Source organism: Megalobrama amblycephala, linkage group LG21, assembly GCF_018812025.1.
Source record: "Megalobrama amblycephala isolate DHTTF-2021 linkage group LG21, ASM1881202v1, whole genome shotgun sequence".
NCBI lineage: Eukaryota > Metazoa > Chordata > Actinopteri > Cypriniformes > Xenocyprididae > Megalobrama > Megalobrama amblycephala.
In genome coordinates, this window is record NC_063064.1 from 11,278,580 (window position 1) to 11,302,347 (window position 23,768).

At 37.2% G+C, this 23,768-nt stretch overlaps 1 protein-coding gene across 1 annotated transcript in view; it reads left to right on the forward strand.

The window, feature by feature from the left end:
- The window catches only part of LOC125256188 (inactive N-acetylated-alpha-linked acidic dipeptidase-like protein 2), a 386,031-nt gene that overhangs the window by 269,430 nt on the left and 92,833 nt on the right, over window positions 1-23,768 (forward strand). The window contains 3 exon segments of the mRNA XM_048171943.1: window positions 2,680-2,772; window positions 6,558-6,763; window positions 8,178-8,306. Coding sequence (XP_048027900.1) covers window positions 2,680-2,772; window positions 6,558-6,763; window positions 8,178-8,306 — 428 coding nt within the window.

Below are 23,768 nucleotides of genomic sequence, written 5' to 3' on the forward strand. Positions count from 1 at the left end.
ACTTGGGACTTCTATCTATATTAATAATTCTTGATTTAACTGCAGCGTTTGACCTTATCTTGCACAATATCCTACTAGATAGGTTGGAATCTGTAGGAATTATTGGTACTTCCTTGGCTTGGTTTAAATCTTGCACTCAATTTGTGCAATTATGGCAGTTTCGATCAAAGACATCCCAAATCACTTCTAGTGTCCCTCAGGGATCAGTCTTGGGCCCTCTGCTATTCATCATTTATCTACTTCCAATTGTAAGCTTTTTTAGAAAATATGGCATTCATTTTCACTGATACACTGATTATACCCACCTCTACTTGTCCTCTAGGCCTACTTCTGTTTGTCTGTCTAATTGTCTGTCCAAAGTTAAAACTTGGTTTTCAAGTAATTTTCTTAAACTTAATAGGAGCAAAACAGAAATTATCTTGATGGGTTCAAAAATAATCTGGAAAAGTCTAATGGCTTCTCTATGTGTATGATGATTCTCCAGTCTCCCTCTCTATGCATATCAAAAGCTTAGCTGTTATCTTTGACAATACTCTTTTATTTGAAGCACACATTAACAATGTTACTCAGACAGTTACTCATTTCTGCAATTATGGTCCATGCTCTAGTCACGTCATGCATTGTAATGCTCCAATACTGTAATGTTCTTCTTTATGGTCTTCCTCTCAAGCTCTTACATAAACTTCAGTTAGTCCAGAACTTAACTGCACAAATCATTTTCAGAACTCCTTCGGTAGAACACGTTTCCCCTGTGCTCCAAAGCTACACTATAAGGCACTGCACTATAATTCCAACTATAAGGCACTTCACAACTTGGCTCCTTCTTATTTGTCTGATCTTCTTTCCATATACACTCCAACCCACACTCTTAGATCATCTTCTGAATTCACTTTAGTTCTTCCACACATCAATTTGAGTTCCATCGGGTCTCGAGCTTTCAGCTACGCTGGCCTTCATCTATGAAACTTGATTCCACAGGATATACAAAATCTTTCTGTTTTGAAGTCTTGTCTCAAAACGTACCTTTTTGTGACTATGTATTTTTTATTGTTTATGGTGTTTTTAAGCTCGCATTTAGGGCTTCTGTGTTTTTAGGGCAAACTGGTGGCCTTTTGTTATTTTATGTTTAATATGTTCATTTGCTTATAAGGTGTCCTTATTGAGAATCAATAAAAGTGCCTAGAAATAAAATGCATTATTATTATTACTATTATTAATATTATTACTCAAAGCTTAAAGGTGCCGTAGAACGAGTTTTCAAAAGATGTAAGGTGTCCCCTGAATGTGTCTGTGAAGTTTCAGCTCAAAATACCCCATAGATTTTTTTAATTCATTTTTTAACTGCCTATTTTGGGGCATCATTAAATAAGCGCCAATTCAGGCTGCGGCCCCTTTAAATTCTCGTTCTCCCCGCCCCCGAGCTCGCGACTGCCTTAAACAGCATAAACAAAGTTCACACAGCTAATATAACACTCAAAATGGATCTTTACAAAGTGTTCGTCACGCAGCATGTCTAATCGCGTAAGTACAGTGTTTATTTAGATGTTTACATTTGATTCTGAATGAGTTTGAGGCTGTGCTCTGTGGCTAACTGGCTAATGCTACACTGTTGGAGAGATTTATAAAGAATGAAGTTGTGTTTATGAATTATACAGACTGCAAGTGTTTAATAATGAAAATAACGAAGAAACGATGGTAACTTTAACCACATTTAACAGTACATTAGCAACATGCTAACGAGACATTTATAAAGACAATTTACAAATATCACTAAAAATATCATGTTATCATGGATCATTGTCAGTTATTATTGCTCCATCTGCCATTTTTCGCTATTGTCCTTGCTTGCTTACCTAGTCTGATGATTCAGCTGTGCACATCCAGACGTTAATACTGGCTGCCCTTGTGTAATGCCTTGAACATGAGCTGGCATATGCAAATATTAATGATCCCGATGGTTACGTAACAGTCGGTGTTATGTTGAGATTCGCCTGTTCTTCGGTCTTTTAAACAAATGAGATTTATATAGAAGGAGGAAACAATGGTGTTTGAGACTCACTGTATGTCATTTCCATGTACTGAACTCTTGTTATTCAACTATGCCAAAGTAAATTCAATTCATTCTACGGCACCTTTATTGTTTAAATGTTGATTTTATACTTAAGTGGTTAAGATTTCAAATAAGAATGACATTTCAAAGTTTAAACCCAGCTAACAGGGAATGTTCTCAGAACTTTGGCTAACATTCTGGCAAGGTTCTCTCAAAGTTAAACAAATGTTCTTCCAGTAACGTTAATAGAACATTTTTTCAAAGTTATTTAGTCTTTAATAATGTTATCAAAACATAAGCACAAAATTATTAGCACGTTTTTTTGTAAATAAAAGAAAATCTGATTTTCTGTTTTAATTTTGAATGATTTATTGTTGTTGTTAAACTTGTAGTAATACCTCCTTTAATTTTATACATTTTTAATTAAATTAAAATACATTTATTGTTGAATTCAGTACCAATATTTTAAGTCTGAAAAACAATGACACATTATTTTTCCTTTTGGATAGACTAAAGACACAGCCTCTCCATCTCTTTGCCATTTTCTTAGAGCTAGGTTTAGAGCTTTTGTATTTGTCAATATTTCATGCCCCTGACTAATTCTTTTGAAATTTCTGTTTGTTCCTCAGCAAGAAAAATCATAAATCTCACCATTGAAAACCAAGCATCTTTCAAGACAGTGTCCAATGTTATGGGATATCTCAAAGGCAAGACAAATCCAGGTAGGTCAGCACAAAACCAAGACAGCTCTTACATAAAACCAAATTATCATTTTACAAACCCAAAGGGCTTTTTGTCATTGTTAATGCAGGATTATTTAATTTAAATTACAAATCACATCACATTTTAACTGCGCAATATTGGCAGTGTGTCCCAGGCATGGTCCTAAACTGCTGTGCTCTTCGGTCTGACATAACAAAGACACAGTACTTTGTCACAGTGCTTTATTGTATTCGTGATAGTAGAGTGAAACAGGAGTGCAATCTAAGCATTCTCTTCTTCATCCGCTGAAAAAGTAAGAGTCCGGGGGGTGAATAAAGCCAAATCTGAGCCTACGTGCTGAACCAGCCCTTTTTCCTCCTTGCGCTATGACAAACTAATCTCTTAAAACAACGTCTGCCACCACTGTCCAAATGCAGGTCACTTGGCTGCCGAAAATAGGCTTTTAATTGCGGACCACTATTTTCACCTTCAGGTTGATTTAATCATACGTCGGATGTAATGAAAGCGTTTAATCTTTCACCCCCGCCCCTATGACTGTAAAAGTCACTGTGTCTATGCATTTAAGTCCTCCATGATTTACTTTCGAGATTTACAGCCCTCTTTTCCTGTCATAATTGGTCGCCCAGTCACTAATTACATATCACAAATCATACGGAGGCGTTCTTCTCCTTGACTTTTGTCTTTTTATAATGTGTTTACCTTTCATTTATCTGGCAGTTGGCTGTCTTGTTTATCATTTGATGTAATTTTAATAACTTCCCTTAAGACCGCTGCGGTACTCCAGAGTACAGGTGGGTTACAATGTTCTTTAGTTCTTGGCTCTTGTCAGTTCGATGAGTCTGTTTCTACCCTCGCTAGCTGTCAGTCAAAGGTGACCCAGTGCCACTTATAGCCCAGGGCTAATTACATGAGAAATTGCTTCTTTTCTGGTGTGGATGTGTGTGGGGGATTTTGTTTTGTGTATGTAAGGCAGAGTGTGTTTAAATCAGGAAAAAGTGTAACTTTGCTCTGGCCACAGTGATCATGTGTGCATATAGTATGACTTTCTGCTGTGCAAAAACATTACCATTTGGGGTCAGTGAGGTTTTTTAATAAAATAATAATTAAAAAAAAAAGCCTCTTATGCTCACCAGGGATGCATTTATTTAACTGAAAAATACAGTAATATTATGAAATATTATTACAAATTAAATTGACTGTTTTCTATTTTAAACTGGTACTACCAGAGTCAAAGGCTGTGTTCGAAATCCCCCCATTCCCTCATTCACTATTCCCTACATAAGTCCACTAATATAGTCCATTTGAAGGAGTGAAGGAAAACGAGAGAGCGAATTTGGACACTGAATGCGTCGGAAGGGCTGCCACTTTTGCATAGTCTGAGCTTGCTGTTTAATAATCATTAGAAACTTAGCAAACTGGCAGCTCCAGTTGTAACGAAAACATTTATCTTGAACTCTGGCGTGGAAACTATGTACAAACCTTAAAGGGATAGTTCACCCAAAAACGAAAATTTGATGTTTATCCCCCAGAGCATCCAAGATGTAGGTGTCTTTGTTTCTTCAGTAGAACACAAATGATGATTTTTAACTGCAACCGCTGCCGTCTGTCAGTGGTATAATGCTGGAACTTGGACTATAAGAGTAAATAAAACACGACAGACAAATCCAAATTAAACCCTGCGGCTCGTGACGGCACATTGATGTCTTAAGACACGAAACGATCGGTTTGTGCGAGAAACCGAACAGTATTTATATAATTTTTTACCTCTAATACACCATTATGTCCAACGGCATTCATCACTTGATTCGCAGTGATGTCTCGCTCTCATTGAAGTATATGCACGAGACATCACTGCCATTGTCAGAGCGCGATCAGACCTCACGAATCAAGTGATGAATGCCGTTGGACATAATGGTGTATTAGAGGTAAAAAATGATATAAATACTGTTCGGTTTCTCGCACAAACCGATCGTTTCGTGTCTTAAGACATCAATGTGTCGTCACGAGCCGCAGGGTTTAATTTGGATTTGTCTGTCGTGTTTTATTTACTCTTATAGTCCAAGTTCCCGCTGACTTGCATTATACCACTGACAGACGGCAGCGGTTGCAGTTAAAAATCATCAATTGTGTTCTACTGAAGAAACAAAGACACCTACATCTTGGATGCGCTGGGGGTAAGCAGATAAACATCAAATTTTCATTTTTGGGTGAACTATCCCTTTAATTAAACTATTTAATAATCAATTAAAAAGGAATTTATAGTCTGTGTGATATTATGCTGTACCCACATTGGACCAGTGGTTTGGAAAATGGATGGATGATTCAGCTGCGGGCATCATCTTTTGGCGAGACAGGAATTCATTCGGCGGTGACCCTCACAGTGCATTATGGGTATTCTCTAGCTGTTGAGTGTACATCGGTTGTACACTCATTATTGTGGTGCATTATGGGATTCATTGAGTGCACTCGATAACGTCCACTATGGTTTCAAATATTTTCATTTAAAATTGTACATGTTGGAATGTGAAAATAATATAGATTTTATACATAAATAATTGTAATTCAACCTTAAACTTTTTATTGTATATGCAGTGCAAATGTTAACCTAAAAATTGTGGTAATATATATTTTAATTGTTTTTTCAAGTCATACATTTTATTTAACTTCACTGAATCAACATTAATATATGGGTCAGTGACATGACATGACAGGTAATTTTTTTGTTTATATGCCTTAATAATAATGAAAAACAAAGCTATGACATCCAAAGTATGTAAGGTAGTACAGCTAGATCTCTTTTATTGAATCCAAAAGGTTTTAACTATATTTTGCTACATTTAAAGGTATTTTAAAGATTTTGAAATGTCAAAAAGTCATTCGGTTTAATAGTCCAAAGGCCAATGCAGCAATTTCATTTGTGATTAAAATATCTAAACATTTAATAAATGTTTTTTGTTTTTTTGTTTTTTTGCTGGCATGATTTTATAACATCATATATCAACATAGTGCAAAATGGTATTAAAATTATTTGTAGAAGTCATTGCTTTGTTATGAGAAAGAATGTCCAGAGTAACCAATTCGGAGTAACCAATATAAAGGGACCATTTTGGATCAATTCATGCGGTCAGTATCATGTGACAGGATGTGACATCATTCAGACACCTATAAAGGACCACATGCTCGTGAAGCAAAATAACTAACTCTCTTTTAACTTGAAAAAAAACAAAAGTGTCATTCGGTAAAACCGAAATTTTGGTTAAACCAAATGACTTATTTGGTGACAAATTTTGTCCATATTGTAAAAAATGACAAAAGCACTGTTAATTGATTATAAAAACCACATAATCTCATTGTTAACACTTAATAAAACAAAATTAATTAGATCTCCATTATGTTGGTTAACCATTTGTTTGGTTTTTTTACACTTTTAAAAACCTTATTCGTCAATGACACATATAAGTTACTCCAACCAAACTAAATTTCAGGACCAGATTAGGTAGAAATAGCTGCTTTATCACGTTCTTTTTACACTGTTTTAGTAAAGTTTCTTTTAAAATCCACCTGCATATTTAAGAAATGTCCTATGGAACATAAGGATCCAGATGACAGGAAATCTTTTTAAAATAGAAAACAAAAAAAAATATTCATTGTCTTCATACACTGCACATAGTCTTTACTCCACAGTTGATTGACCCTCTGCCTGTGTGAACATGTTTGTTGGTGTGTGAGTGTTTGTTTGTTTCTTGTTTGTGTGTAAGTGTTCCCGCTCTGTTTCCCCTTGTAGATCGATATGTACTGGTTGGCAGTCGTCATGGCAGCTGGTACGAAGGTGCGTTGGCGGACTGGGGGAACGGCTCTGCAGTCATGACTCAGATCATCGCCTCCATGACGGCTCAAACCCGCGCAGGATGGCTGCCCGATCGCACCATTGTCTTCTGTTCTTGGGGGGGAACCTCATTGGGCAACATCGGCTCGTATGAGTGGGGAAAGGTAATATTTGACTATTCCACATCTCTATGGTGACATTTCTGCTAAATGGTATTACATTGCTTCGTGCACATTTCGCAACACTAGTGCCAGTGAGTGGCACTAAAAGCGAGTTCAGTTCTATCCAAAACCGATGAATTTGATTTTATTATGTTGGCTGTTGGACATATTAAAATGCTAAAAGGTTAATGCTTTATTACTCTTGAAAATATTGTATCACCTACACTAAACCCTACATTAAACCTAACAGATAGAGATAACAAAAGCAAACGTGACATAAAAACACATTGGCTGAAGCAACCATGCTATTTTAGATTGCTTGTACGAGTCCTTGAGCTCTTTTACCGTTACTCATGATTTACAGAACTCATAGCCAAACACAGCATTGCAGTGCTGTACCAGGTGAGCTTCCAAGCAAGTTTACTACGTAAGAAAAGCCGTACATATGGAGCTAGTTATGTGATGCATAACAGTGAATTTGTTTACAAATCCTACACTATGGTAAAAGTGTTTTGAAGTCATAACATAGTATGGTGCAAGGAAGCACACAAAAATAAGTCTTTCATAATAGATAATCTGCCCCTGTAATCACAATTTGTGTGAAAACGAAAAGTTTTTGCCATTTACAGCCACTACTGTTCATTTCAGCTGGAAACTGCAGTTAATTGTATCTATAGGTAATTTTTTGCAGCTAGGACTATTCCACCTACAGGTATTTGAATATCCTCAATTAATTTCAACATGGAAATCAGCCTGTTATCATATTGCCTCATTAAATTAGGTGTAGTAACAAGACAAATGAGTATTACTCCTACATGGCATCTGGGTCATATTGTAGTCTACAATTTATGTATATAACCTGCATATTTATATTTAAAAATTCTACTTGATTTTTTTTGACACAACATAAACAATATAGCTTATAGAAATCTCTGGCAACACCACGTAGGGTCGCAACCCCAAAGTTGAGTTTAGCAGGAGGTCAAAAGCACTATGCCTTTTTTCTTCCTCGGTTTGACAGCTCAAGTGAAGGAGGAAAAACAAAAATAGTACAGATTAGCCTTGAGCAGCTGTACAAAAGCTTGCTAACATGATCAGCAAGCCATGAAGATTCAATCAGACAGATGGATGATTTTGGAGTGTTAATGAAATTATTCTGTTCGGCAAAGGACTTTATTCTAATCAGTACAATATAAACGTCATCATTAATCTTAAAAAGCCCCAAATAATGTCACAATAAAATGATAGTTTTTGAGTATGAGTAAGACAATAATGGTTCCTATTATTCACAATGCTTATTTCATAAAATTGTAGTGTCTCACTGGGGGTTATTCAGGCTTTTATGTCAAAATATCAATCAGCGCTCTGGCATTTCATCAGTTGGCAGCAGACGGTTGTGTTCTGTGTGTCTGTACAGGAGAACGCGGTGGTTCTTCAGAGCAGGGCAGTGGCTTATGTCAGCCTCCACAGTCCTGTCAGAGCCCCTGGATCCCTGCAGTCCATAGCATCACCTTCTCTTCTGCAACTGGCAACTGACACCCAAAAGGTATTTTATTTATTTATTTATTTTTTTTTAAATCTTGTATATCACTCGGACAAGATACATGCAATTAGGACTTAAATAGAGTAGATTCACATGTTACAGAACACTTTCTGAAAACCTACAGAAAACCAGATCATCTCTACCCATAATGAAATAAGAACTAAGGCTTGTTTTAATTTAAAAGTAAGAAAGGAACTTGTTGCTGCTACATTTTTATCTGTTATAGACTATGGAGATATTCTGTACATACATGCAGCAAAGTCTGTTTTATGCTCACTGGATTCTATTTACCATTCTGCTTTACGCTTTGTTACTAAAGCCGAGTATTCTACACATCACTGTAGTTTGTACAGTTCAGGTTGGCCTCCACTCTCAGTTCTTAGACAGCATCACTGGCTTATTTTTATTTATAAGGCAGTGATAGGATTGTTGCCTTCTTATTTATCCGTTTTTTCTTTGGTAGAAAACAATAGATACAATCTCAGGTCAAGAAATAGCATTCTTTTTACTATACCTGCTGTAAAATCTGAATTTGGTAAAATTGCCTTCCGTTACAATGCCCCTTCAACCTGGAATGCTTTGCAGAAACAGTTGAAGCTAGGCAATATAATTCCCACACTCTAAAAAAACTGGGTTAAAAACAACCCAAGTTGGGTTGAAAATGGACAAACCCAGCAATTGGGTTGTTTTAACCCAGCGGTAGGGTTAAATGTTTGCCCAACCTGCTGGGTAGTTTTATTTAACTCAACTATTGTTTAAAAATTACTGTATTGCTTAATTAAAATGAACCCAAAGTATGTTGGAAATGAACATTTATTAATGTTCAATGAATAATTATTAAACAATAAACATTTATTAAATTGCTTTTTATTAAACTATTAAATTTATATTAATAAAATATTAAAGCTTATTAATAAACATTCACCTTTTGTCTATTATTTTTGCCTCTAATTGCATCTGGTTTTTAATTTCCCAACTATTTTGGGTTCATTTTAAGCTAGCCATATAGCAATTTTTAAACAATAGTTGGTTTAAATAAAACTACCCAGCAGGTTGGGCAAACATTTAACCCAACCACTGGGTTAAAACAACCCAATTGCTGGGTTTGTCCATTTTCAACCCAACTTGGGTTGTTTTTAACCCAGCATTTTTTAGAGTGCACTTAATAATTTTAAATTATATGTCGCAGAAACCTTCAACTATAAGTATGATTGTATATAGGCTGTTGTTCTGTTCTGTTTTGTTTTCTGCCTGTCCCGGCTTATTGTGTCATATTTTGTTTGTTGTTGTATTTAACTTTTGTCCTTGTTAGGTGTTGTAGTATGGTTTATGGGGTGCTGATACATTTTAAGTGCTGCCTTTCTTGGCCAGGGATCATTTGAAAAAGAGACTATAGTCTCAATATGACTTCCCCTGGTTAAATAAAGGAATACTAATAATGAATGGTGCTGAAGAGTATCTTACTAGCTGTTTAACGTCAAAACTTACACTACTCCTACATCATGTCAGGGGTTACTCTTTTGGCGTGAGTCGACGTGCATACGGCCGTCGGAAGCTAGATATTTTAGTTTTTAAAGTTTTAAATATGTATATTTTTCTATACACTATACACAAATGCATCACTTCACTTCAGAAGGCCTTTATTAACCCTCTGGATCCATGTGGTTATCTTTTATGATGGATGGTAGCACTTTTTTGGGCTTCAAAATCTCATCCTCTATTCACTGCCATTATAAAGCTTGGAAGAGCCAGGACATTATTTAAAGGTGCTAAAGAGGATGTTTTGTTTTATACATTTTTGCAATATTACTTGAAACTGTCTTTACTAACTGATAAAAGACTATTTATTTGGTGCACTGAAAGGAATAATATTAACATACATCATCTGTGCACGAGGTAGGGCCTTAAAAACATCAGCCAATCGTTTACGCGATCATCGCGTAAACGATTGGCCCTCTGGCTTATCAATCACTGCCGTGACGTTCCTTGCGCGAGATGTGCACGGCTGCGCGCTCCAGTAACTTTCCACACTCCACAGGCGCCGCATGCAATGTTTTTGTCAGGAGACAGGAATAACAACTGCAGATTATGAGTTACCTGCGGTGAGTCCGACATAATGAATCCACTAACACAACACAGCGAATGCCGGTGGTAAACACTCGTGTTCCAATACTCGTGCACGAGTTTTGGGAGGCATTCCCTCGAAATGAGCTGTGAAGGAGGGGGGTTGTTCTTACGCATGCGCTCATTTCAAAAACTCACTAACAGTCTTTGGTTTCTCAGTCGACGAAAAGATCCTCTTTAGCACCTTTAATATAACTCAGATTGTATTCGTCTGTCATATACACCTGGGATGGCTTAAAGGTCATGGGGTAATTTTCATTTTTGGGTGAACTATCCCTTTACATGCTTTTGTTCTTTATATTTTTGTTTAGACATATTGTTTAATGTTTTCAACCAAAGGAAACCATAATATATACCGTAAGCTTATTGTGTATGTATTGTCTCATTGTAAGCTTGTTCGGAAATGGTGACAAAAACTTGATGAATAAAAAAAAGAATATCTTTCATGTAATTTTAATAAACAAATATTCAAATATTCTTCTTTATGAGCCCAAATATTCGAATACAATATTTTATATAGCAATAACAAGCATTTTAACAGAAAAGAAAATGAAATTATCTTGGTAAAGGGTGCCATCTTGTTTTGTTTATATTTTAACTGACATACGATTTACTGGAACTTTTTGAAGAATATTGTTGAGAATATTTCAGTTTAAATGTTCCCACCAGTGAATGTAGAATTGAAACTTATCCTAGACTGTTAATTCAGTCAACAAGAGGTTGGTATTTGAGCAGTTTGCACACCACGTCTTGCATAAAACCTCTCTGCTGCATCTCATTTACAGTGTACACTGAGTCTGAGTTATGCATTCAAATGGCATTTCCAATAATGTGAGATATAACTCATCTAACTTATTTAACCTTAATATAGCTCTTGTGTTCTGCTCAAGTTTCCAGATATGTAGAGCGCTTTACTCATTCTGACAGGTTCATTTTGGATTTGTGTGACTATATTGTAATTTGTCTGAAATTATGACTAAACTATTTAACACATCAGGATCACCTTGCTTTTTTCTCTGTGTAACTTTAAGGCAACTTTCGGTTAGTTTTAACTTAAACTGACAGCGTCTTTAGTGTCAGGTAATTGTACAAGATGCAAATGGAGCAACAGAAAAGGTTAATACATTTAAATATTGCCAATATATCGTTTGCTTTGTATAGCATCCTGTATGTCAGAGGCCCTGATCCGATGGACCATGTCTCCTGTTATTTTTAACCAGACAATAATTTTCTTCATTAACCTAAATGCCAGTCCTCCTATGACATTTCAGCCTAATAAAGGAAGCTCTGACCTGCAGCACTGCAGCTATCGAAATCTCTCCTGCAAAACTTATAAGAGAGAAATGGCATAAGTTCACTGGAATAATTATTTCCCTTATCATCAGCAGTCTGGCCATAATGTTTGGAAAGTAGTTCAATGGGGGAAAAAGAAGAACTGATGAGACTGTGATTTGAAGTGAATAGACAGAGAGGACTCAGGATGGAGTTTTGCAAATGGCTTCGGGATGCTTTGCATAACACTAAGCACATGTTTGAAAAGTAGAAATGGAATTTCTATGGATGAACTTATAGCTCTTCTTTGGAATGGGGGGATTTGGGTTTAGTTTATTTGTCATAAATCTTAATATGCATAACAAAAGAAGTGGAACGTGTTTAGAAAATTTTGTATGTCCCAACTAACATTTTTAAATGTACATTTATTTATGTTGCTGACTTTTTTATTGTTTATGCTTATATTCTACTTTTTTATTCCACTACCTGTCCTAAAAAATATACATATTCCTTGTTATTTCAAACTGAAGAAATTGACATCCTCCCTAAGACACAAAAGAGATGTCTGATTCTTTTCAATGAACCTGTTGAATCGTGAATGAGCTCTCTTTTTTTTTTTTTTTTTTGCTTTAATGTGGATAGGTAAAAATGATAAATAACGTTAAAATAATGCAAATTATCTTCTTTGCTGCCATAGCAGTTTCAGGTGATATAAAAGCATGGCTCGTCGATCAGTGCCTCCTACTTTTAATCCTTAAATCAAATTAAAAATATTGAAGAAAGTTGTTTGCCCCCAGTGGCGGCCCATCAGGGGAGGCACAGCCTACCCAAAATTTTGATTAGAAAATGGAAGAAAGGATGATTTAATTCCCAGTTATTCGTTTCATTTCATATCTCAGAATGTGTATTTTTTTGTTTGTAAATTCACCACTGTAACACCATAATATGTTACTGAAATCGAAAGCAATGCTGATCCTTCACGAATCTGCCGCCGTCATTAAAACCGCAGGGGATAGAGAAGGGGAAGGGGAGGGGGAGGCACAGGAGTCGAGCTCGTCTTCTGCTTCAGTTTGTAAAAAAATTGCCAATCACCATCAAGTGCTTTACATTAAGCGCCTGATAAAAGATACATCGCAGGGGAGGCTAGCCTCCCTTGGTATATCAGCCAATCATCACAGAGACGTACATTTCGTGAATAATGTGATATTAGTTTTGAATTGCGACCACTGCACTGATTTGATTGCCAACAATAGGTGAGCGAAATTATATTTAACTGCTTTAAATACAAATCGGCAGGGGATCCTCTATTTTAAAACCCACGAGCCGCTACTGTTTGCCCTGCCCGCTCTTCATCAGACAAAGGTGCTTAGGCACCTATTGTATCTGTTGGCGTTCTTTTTCTTTTCGATTATTATTATTCTTCTTCCGCTCTTGAAGTCTATGGCAGGCCATAGAACCGCTTGCGGGAAAGTTGTGAAATTTGGCACACAGTTAGAGGACAGTCTGACCTTTGTCCATAGCAAATTTGGAGACTCTAACACAATCCCTCTAGCGCCACCAGCTGTCCAAAGTTGCACTTATGTTTATGCTAATAACTTTTGAACCATAAGGGCTACAAACAAAATTCCTCTGATTCCTTGGGTCAAGACGATTCAAATGCATTCACGTCATTTTCCATCATGAAAATTTTTCCGCCATTTTGAATTTTCTGAAAAACATACTTTTTCAAACTCCTCCTAAGTTGTTACTCCGATTTTCACGAAAATTTAACCAGATCATCTTCAGACCATGCCGACAAAAAGTTATGGAATTCAAGTTGATTCCTTAAACCGTTTTCGAAAAAGATGCGAACTAATTGTACGTAGTGCTTGTGAAAATGGACATAAGGTATCTCAGTAACGCTTTATCGTATTCAGACCAAACTTGGTACATGTCATCACAAGCATGACCTGAGGTATCATGCAGTGTTTCGGCGCAGCGCCACCTACTGGTGCAGAGATATGAAAAATGGTCATTTTTGCTTATAACTTCTGATGGATTTGTCCAAAAATCATAAGTTTGGTCTCGTTAGATTCGGGGCATGTTGAGTTGAATGATATCCAATTTTCCCATATCGGCCATTTTGGCCATTAGCCATTTTGAATGTTGTGCTAAAACGCTGTATTTTACAAACGCATTAACGTATCGTTACGAAACTTGGTATGGGTCTTTGGCACCATGCCCTGACAATACTCAAAAAGTTTCGGTGCAGTGCCACCTTGTGGTCAAAAGTTATAACAAAATTTACAAAAATGTTTATAACTTTTGACTGTATTAATTGCTTGTAATGAAACTGGTCTCAGTAGATTCCTTGGGTCATGCTGAGAACATAGATATCAAATTTGCCATAGTCAGTTGAACTTCCTGTCCGCCATATTGTTTTTCTTTAAAAACCTACTTTTTCAAACTCCTCCCAGACCGTTGCTTCGATTTTCACCAAAATTGAAATGTATCATCTTCAGACCATGCCGACAAAAAGTTATGGATTTCAAGTTGATATGTCAAACCGTTTTTGTATACCGGAGCAACGAATTTGAGGCATGATGCAAAACCCAGTCTTGAAGCTGTATCTCTGCAGTGCTTTATCGCATTCAGACCAAACTTGGTACATGTCATCAAAAGCATGACCTGAGGCATCATGCAGTGTTTCGGCACAGCGCCACCTACTGGTGCGGAGATATGAAAAATGGCTATTTTTGCTTATAACTTCTGATGGTTTTGTCCAAAAATCATAAGTTTGGTCTCGTTAGATTCGGGGCATCATGTTGAGTTGAATGATATCCAATTTTTCCATATCAGACATTTTGGCCGTTGGCCATTTTGAATTTTATGCTAAAATGCTGTATTTTACAAATGCATTAACGTATTGTTACGAAACTCTGTATGGGTCATCAGCACCATGCCCTGACAATACTCAAAAAAAATTGGCACAGCGCCACCTTGTGGTCAAACGTTATAACAAAATTTTGAAAAATGCGAATAACTTTTGACTATATAACCTGATTGTAATGAAACTGGTCTCAGTAGATTCCTTGGGTCATGCTGAGACCATAGATTTCAAATTTGCCATAGTCGGCTGAACTTCCTGTCCGCCATATTGTTTTTCTTTGAAAACATATTTTTCGAACTCCTCCTAAACCGTTGCTCTGATTTTCACCAAAATCGAACTGTATCATCTTCAGACCATGCTAACAAAAAGTTATGGATTTCAAGTCGATAAATCAAACCATTTTCGTATACCAGAGCAAAGAACTTGAACCAGTAAATCCTTATCTTTGATCATTTTTTAGCTCTTTTGTCTAAAATGATCTTAATACGTCTTTAATTGCTCACAGTTGCAGTTGGTCTGATGCTCACAGCCATGTTGGCTGGCTTCTTATGTCGTTTTTGTGCTTGGCCCCGTAATTGCTGCTTACAGCTATATTTTATTAGTGTTCCTGTACTTTTACTTAATTTGTGTACTTTGTACATCACTACAGATAAGGAACATCACAAAGAATTTGTCAAACAACAACTGATTCTGTTCATTTATTATTGCATAATCTTTTAGTTTATATATCTTTTATCCACACTTAAAGTACTTTCTTTGAGACAAATCTGGGATGATTTTGAATGCTGGAGCATTTTGATGGTCATGTTTATTCACCTCAGACGCCATTGAAGGTGCATGAAACACTTTTGTGGTTTGTGATAAATTGACAGATAATGCTTGAATGACCATAATAAAAAAATAAAAAAAATATTGGTTATGCGAGACTCCCAAGATCCTTTAAGAAAATGTAAATATTAATCAAATCATTGATAATATCCTACATCCAGAGCACCTTAAATGTGAATGCACAACCTCCTGTTTATCTGATATGCTAATTCTATCCCCTATCCTGTAGTGTGATCACAACAAAGAAGAAAACTGTTTAGCATCAGCACTTTTCTTGACCCCTTTCATTGCATTCCCACATTGTCTAAAAGTCCAGCTCTGTGGCCTTATACCTCCCCACCAATCATTTTCTGTCTCTCAGTAAATTGATAGTGGCTCATGCTAATTGGTGTTGTCCTGTCAGAGCCTTCAGCGCAATGAGACACAAGATGCCCTCATTAACATGCTAATTGAATGGAATACCATCCAATCAAAGATGCATAGGGACTGTTTGCAGATGACTTGGATGAATGACTTCTAATTGCCAGGCACGATAAAAGAAAGATTCATTTTTATTTTTATGAAGTGATTGTTTTCCTTTTTTGTGCTGTTTTGTCAAACTTTGACTGATTAAACAGTCACAATTAAAGCTTTATTTATATATATAAACCAGCTTTTATTCTGCCCAAATCAGTATCACAGGCTTTTATCCCAGTGCTTCAGTGATATATTATCAACTAAATGGATCAAACGTTAGGTTTTTCATTGCAGTCATCGCTGTTTGTCCCTATGTGCCATTAAATCTCTCGCCTGCACTTACTTTGTTATGTGACCTCTTGCCTCTAATTGTACATGCAGTTTTTTCCAATCATCTTGGATTGCTGCAATTGTGCAATTTATCGTTTGAAGATGCTCTCTCGGAGGCATCAGGTATCCACAACACTTTCAATATTTTGAGACATTTTAACAACACTATAAATCATGTTAGAGCTATGGAGGTAAAACTTTCCACTTATCTTGCTTTGCAGCTGTCTTTGGAATAGAGATGCCATTGCGGTGATGTTTTGAATGGGTGCTCTGGAACCAATTAGAATAAAGGAAGTACTTCTTTTGGGATTACGGAGTGAAACACAAAGTAAATTGAGAGACTTTTCATTGTTTAATTGGGTATTGTTGTAGCAGGGTGTGCGTGCCTGTCTATTTTAAACTGAAATTACACTGAGAGAAAAGACAAACAATGAGCTGTAAGTAACCTACAAGTTTTGCCATGATATTGATTGGTGTAAATTGATTTTGAAGAAAGCGTGTTTATTTGACCATCCCACATTTCAGGGAATTTTTTAATTCATAAAATATTCAGTGCCTTTTCAACTCTGTATAAAGTTGAATATGTTTTTGCCTGTAATTTCATGAAATGTTTATTTTAGAAAATCATATACTATCTTGAAGTAAGTTTTCATATCTTTAGCCTTTTAAAATGTATAATATACCTATTTATTATAGAACAGGATTAAATGTACAATAGTATTCCCAAGAAAATGTTTCATTTGAAACATTTAAATTATAGAGAGGCTATTTTTATAACGTGTATGTTTGTCTAAATCCAAACGTGGGGCAGAAATAACAAACCATGTCTTTAATGAATACGTTGGATGACAGGTTTTACTTAAGCATGCTAAATCATGATGATAACCGACAAAGGATGCAATCCAAACGGGGGGTATAAATACACTGAGAACTAAACGAGACAGGTGGGGATACGTAATCAGTAACTACAGAAACAAGTTCATAATTAGAAACCAAAGAATCCAAAACTAAACAGTATTGGGAAACAGGAACTAACGGAAACAAACAGTATATATATATATATATATATATCCCTGTTAAGTTAATTGTGATATAACTAATATGATTTTCATCTTTAAGAATTGAGATTATTCAATTTACTATGACAATGCACTATACTAAGAAAATGTACTGCATAGTATGATTTACGTTGATAGTGATCTCAATAGTTTTATTTAATCTCAAACCTGCTCTCATAACCAGCTGACTCTCTTATGTAAACTTTTTTTTCTAGATTAGGTGTTTTAAAACCTGTTAAGCTTTGAGTAATCCTCTTTAAAATCCATGTCTACTGCACCCAAGTAAAAGTCAGTAGTCTCTTTCATATAATAATTTATTCAGACAGCGCAGAGCTCGAAATGTAGGTCACATTCACATACACAACTTATGCTACAAACAGAATGTCATAATGTTATTTTTTTTTGTTTAAATTGGATTTCACTATGATCATAAAGGTTTTTGTCCTAAGTATTATAGATCAACACATACCTTTATCTCTGACAGTTAAAGGACACCACATCTTGTGCTCTTAGTAATAACCTTGGGATTTGTTTTGGCCCACCTTGCATTCCCTCCCACGCTACACCTCATATTAGTTCACATAAATCTGACCTATATATAATCTGACAGCAGAATTGTATTCAGATCTAAAATATTTTAGAGAAAATCAGTAAACATGTAATCCTCTTCGAAAAAGTACATTTTCATTATAGAGAAATCCAGATTGCTATACAAGCAATCAGAATGTGTTTATCAAAGCCAAGGTTATCTTTGAGATTGGAAACCATTTTTGCTTTTGTGCTTTTATGCCCCATACATGCTAGAGTTTACAATGGATATTGCATCTCAACGACATGGAGTAAAAAATGCAATGCAGTGATAATCCATAAATTGAAGGCTCAATTTCCACTTGATTTTAATTTCGCTTCAAGTGCAGGATCAGAGCCAAAGTCCCTTTTCAAAGCAAGTCAGTTCCCATCTTGGGAATGCACTTGGGCAGCTATTTTTAGTCATGCAAGTGCAGCTCCTATCTAATTTCATTTAATTTAAGGTATCAAAAAATAAAAAAAGAATGAAAGCTAAGCACAAGTTTCACGATGACAACCGTATTACGGATCTATCTGGAGCTCCAAGAGCAGTGGTTGCATTCGAAATCGCATTTCCTTCTATATAAGGTGAAAAACAGTATATGAAACTCACAGTACTCATAAAAGAGTAGACAAAAATTACCCGGATGACCTACTACTTCCGATGAGATTCTGAAGTGTGTATACGATATGGACACTGTACTATATTTGTGAATAGCAGTGAAGCAACGTAACTGATGCTGGTAGGTCACATGACAATGACAACATGGCGGATGTAGTATGTCCAGATTACCTTCTACACACATACATACTATATAGAACATACTTTTTAGTGGTTCAAAATAAGTATCTACTAAAGAGATTATGCGATTTTGGATGCAGACAGTTTCGCCAAACAAGATAAAAAAATGACTTTGCAGGCTGGGGATTGGCTGTTTTATTTGGAAGGCAGGACTTACTTTACTAGAGATGCCGTATTGGGTTTTAGGCATTCCTTTTTCTCCCATTCGTTGTAGTAGTAGATATCTTATCTGAGCTTCATCTGTATAGTGTAAATGTCTATTTTTGTCTCTCTCTCTCTCACACACACTGCAGGGTTCACCAAGTACATTTAGTTTTATTGTTTAGACTTTTGTAATAAAAAAAATATAATCTAGCCAAATGTGAATTGTTGTTTTCGAGTAATCATCTGCCTCTGCACATATCATACACAACAACATTATCTCAGCATTTTACAGCATTTTACAACTGGAATTCAAGCCACCTATATGTGTTGCATTTAATTTTCTGTCAATGCATACTGGCTTTTTTTTTTTTTTTCATGACTTTTCAAGATGAAATACTCTTTGAAAGACTCAGGATTAAAAACAAACAAGTGTTTATGCTGTTTGAAATGGTCTGAAAAGCTCAGCTTTGCCTCAGACTCGCTATAAGTGCTGGTCAAAACATCTGAGTGATTGACTACAACAAAATAAGTGTAGCTGAAAAACATGAGTCTGACATTCTTGGAAACCCTGTGAATGATAGATTACTGACCTTAGCAGAGCTGTGATCAATACTTTAAAAAACCAATCGAAAGAACCAAGGATTGTGTTTTAGACTCGCCTACATCTGATAACCCCTACATCTTATAATGCAGCTCAGCATGCTTTTATCATACATACTGTTACTTGAATTCCTCCCTCTGCACCGACCGAGAGCTACAGATCATACTTGAATTAATCTCCCAGTATAGCCAATCATACACACACAAACATGAACAGAAGGCAAGGCCACCAAGGGTGGACTCTTCTGTGGAAATCATGTGGCAGGACCGAATGCGCAGCTGCCCCCAGCAGTCCGTTGGGCTGTAACTCTTCATCCTGTGGCGCCATGGTTCTGTCACTCAACACTTCATAAAAACCCAGTCGGGTCCCCAGCACGATAACATCATCTGCATTTCTCTAGATCAAACCCTTTTCACTGGGATTTCATCAAGATAATGCATGTCTTGTGTGCGTGCCATGACACGCTAATTGCAAGCCATTAGTGAAAGCATTTGGCAGGCTTTAGAGGAAGGCGTTTTATGCATACAATCTTAGATTTCTGTAACAGTGAGTTCATTGTCACCCCACTCTATTCAACACAAATGGAGCTTCCTGTTGCCAACAATTGTATCTTCATGTATTTGTTGTTTGAATGAAAGGAAGATAGATTACTCTTTTGTGATTAATGAAGGACATCATGTCATTTTTTTTTTTTTTTAATTGCTCAGTGAAACCATTCACTCATATACCTAATCTTCAGACCAAGGGCCAGATTTACTAACAGCTTGCACCAGTGCAAACCCTCTTTTGGTGTTAAAAAAAACTACTGTCGGGATTTACTAAAGACACACAGTGCAAAATTAGCGCTGAAAAGGCGTGGACTGAGTTGTTTTTGAGGCTGACCTTATTGCATATGCATTTGTAGGAGTTTCCCTTTCAGACGCAAAATTTAGGAGAGTATTCAAATGAATCATGCAATTTATTAATATTTGCGATCGTCAGTTTACTGGTATTTGTGCCATTATTTAACACCCAAAAAAAGAATATCTTAACCCATTTTGTGATATGGCTGCAATTGTTGCTGCTAGAAGAAGACACCGCAGAGAACGGAGAGCGCATGGTAGAAGGGAGAAAATTTCCACATTCTTCGGAATGCCAGAGGAAGACATTATCCGAATATATCGTTTTACACTATATTGCCAAATGTATTGGGACACCCCTCCAAATCAGTAGCCGCTTTTCCATTGTCGGGCCAGTGCAAGCCAGGGCTAACAGCGTGCCGGGCTGGGCCTATGGCCACAGACCTTAGGCACCGAGGCCAAAATCAAGTTGCGTTTCCACTGTCGGTCCGCTAGCTCCACAGCGCTGATCTGAAAACCACCCTTAAACACACCTCCCTTGATCAAACAACCGGGCCGAAAAACCTGTGCCTTTGGCACCGAGGAAGCACCGAAGAGGCACGATCAAGCCCCGGAAGTGACAGTGGAAACGCGACCGGCCCTGGCATGCACTAGCACGCCCGCCTTTGGCCCGGCAGTGGAAACGCGGCTATTGAGTTCAGGTGTTCCAATCACTTCCATGGCCAAAGGTATATAAAATCAAGCACCTACTGTAGGCTTGCAGCCTTACGTCACCAAGTGCAATGCAAAGCATCAGATGCAGTGGTGTAAGGCTCGCCGCCACTGGGCTCTAGAGCAGTGGAGACGTGTTCTCTGGAGTGACGAGTCACGCTTCTCTGTCTAGCAATCTGATGGACAAGGCTGGGTTTGGCGTTTTTCAGGAGAACGGTACTTGCCTGACTGCATTGTGCCAAGTTTAAAGTTTGGTGGAGGGGGGATTATGGTGTGGGGTTGTTTCTCAGGGGCTGGGCATGGCTCCTTAGTTCCAATGAAAGGAACTCTTAATGCTTCAGCGTATCAAAACATTTTGGACAATTTCATGCTCCCAAATTTGTGGGAACATTTTGGGGATGGCCCCTTCCTGTTCCAACATGACTGCGCACCAGTGCACAAAGCAAGGTCCATAAAGACACGGACGAGTGAGTTTGGTGTGGAGGAACTTGACTGGCCTACACAGAGTCCTGACCTCAACCCGATAGAACACCTTTGGGATGAATTAGAGCGGTGACTGCGACCCAGGACTTCTCACCAACATCACTATCTGACCTCACAAATGCGCTTCTAGAAGAACGGTCAAAAATTCCCATAAACACACTCCTAAACCTTGTGGAAAGCTTTCCCAGAAGAGTTGAGGCTGTTAAAGGGTGGGCCAACTCCATATTAAACCTTACGGATTAAGAATGAGATGTCATTGAAGTTCATGTGCACATAAAGGCAGGCGTCCCAATATAGTGTGTGTGTGTGTATATATATATATATAACCAACATGGCTTGGCTAACGATATTATATGTTTACGTTTGTCAGATTATACATGTAGGCTAACAAGTTGCGCCTGTGTCGACCTGTACCTGATGAGCATCAGCTCTGTTTATTTGCAACCCAATGCTAATTTGCACTGCTCTTGGTAGATTGCATTGGTCATTATGTAAATGATTTGTAGATCACGCGCAAAACTTGCTACTCTCAACGGCACATTTGTGGAATTGCACTCTCGTGCTAATTTTCCCCGTTTAGTAAATCTGGCCCCATGTCTACAAAACTGCAAGCACATTATCTGCTTTGTACTCAGTTTTTTAAATACTCTACATTATACTCAAACTTTTTGCAAAATGCTAAACACAGTTCTCTACATTATACACGTTCAAAATTATGAATGCTCTTGTGTTTCATTTGGAAAACATTGCCATTTAAATGCCACACTCACTGATCATGTGATCATGCCAACAATCGTGTGTGAAAACACCTATACCTAATTTGTTCACTTAGAAATCAATTATTTTGGTGGAAAGAAATTATTTTACCCCCTTGCATTCCTGTTCATTTTGTAAATATATAGGCTACTGAATATGCATACAAGTCTAGGCCCCTTTATTTCTATAGCGCTTAATAATAACAATACAGATGGTTTCAAAGCAGCTTCACAGTAGTAACAAATGATGTTTTATTAACACAATTCGGGAGGAGCAACGTTCAAATAATCTGACTAATCATCACGTCATCTCGGCCAGCTGTCAGCAATCAGTAATCAACATATCTACCCAATCAGCATGAGTGAAAGCATATATATTAGACACGGTCGACTCACCCATATTCCTCGACAGTTTGACAGCATCTGACCCGCCCTAAGTTCCCACCGTGTCCGAAATTAATCTCTGTGTGTCCGATGAAGAATCTTTCGTCCACAAGGTATCTTTGCCACAATCCTCTGGCCTTACTAGGAGCAATTACACCGCCGCCGATTCATCTCGGGGGCACTTCAGCCCAAACAAAACGGTCCCCGCATGCCAAGACGCCGAGGCCGACTTTCGTCACTGCGGTCGAAACATCCGTGATTTCCTTCCGTGTATTTTCCTAGTTCTGCCCAGTCTATCTTTCCTGCCATAAAGAAATGGACAACAAGGCAGTCGAGCACCAAGCTCGAGTCTCGGGCAATTTCGCCTCTTCCCGTGAAGAAACAGGCCTTCCTCCAGCATCAGGCCGCCGCAGCAGGCCTTTTCAGCAAAGCCTCGCCGCAGCGCAGATATCAGTCCAAGCCAGCTGACACTTTCCACCCCATCGGCTCAACCCAGCAAAAGCACAGTTAAAATCCTTCTCGTTTTCTGTCACTGAATTAATTTCCACAGTTATGCCATCTGTATCAATGTTGATCGAGGGAATCCACGTTTTAAACTTTTCTGTAAAGTTTGCCGTTCTAAATTACGGCACGATTGTGGTTTAAACACGCAATCAGCTGATGCACGTATGACGTTAATATTACATGCATACAGAATCATTGAAACTCGGAACTTATTGTCCTCGCTGTCCAGCGATTTATCAACAAAATCGCTTAGAAACTTAGTCATAATATGTATTTCTGTTTAAGTATAACCACTGCTTCAATATTGGAGACGCAGAGACTGGTAGGAAAAATTATTTTCAAATCATTATTTTGATGCATTTAAATAAATCTTACCGTTCCCTTTTCATCTGTATCTGTTTTATAACGAGCATAATTTGTAAGTAACTTAACAAACCAGACAGATAACTAATGAATAAACTATTACGTTGCAGTTTGGAAGTATGGAATTTGAGTAATTTCCAGGTCTGGATAGAAAAGAAACCAACATAAATAAATATAAATGAACAATGTTATACAAGCAGTGTGTTCATGGTAAAATTTTTGTGATTGTTGAACACAATTAAAATAAATTCAAGGTGCACATTCTTATTATGCAAAGCTCTGTCTTTTACAAATGATTCCCTTTTGATCTTTACTAAATAAATGTGCTTGTGACAGACCAGCAACAGTTAAAGAACAAAGGATCATCTAAATCAT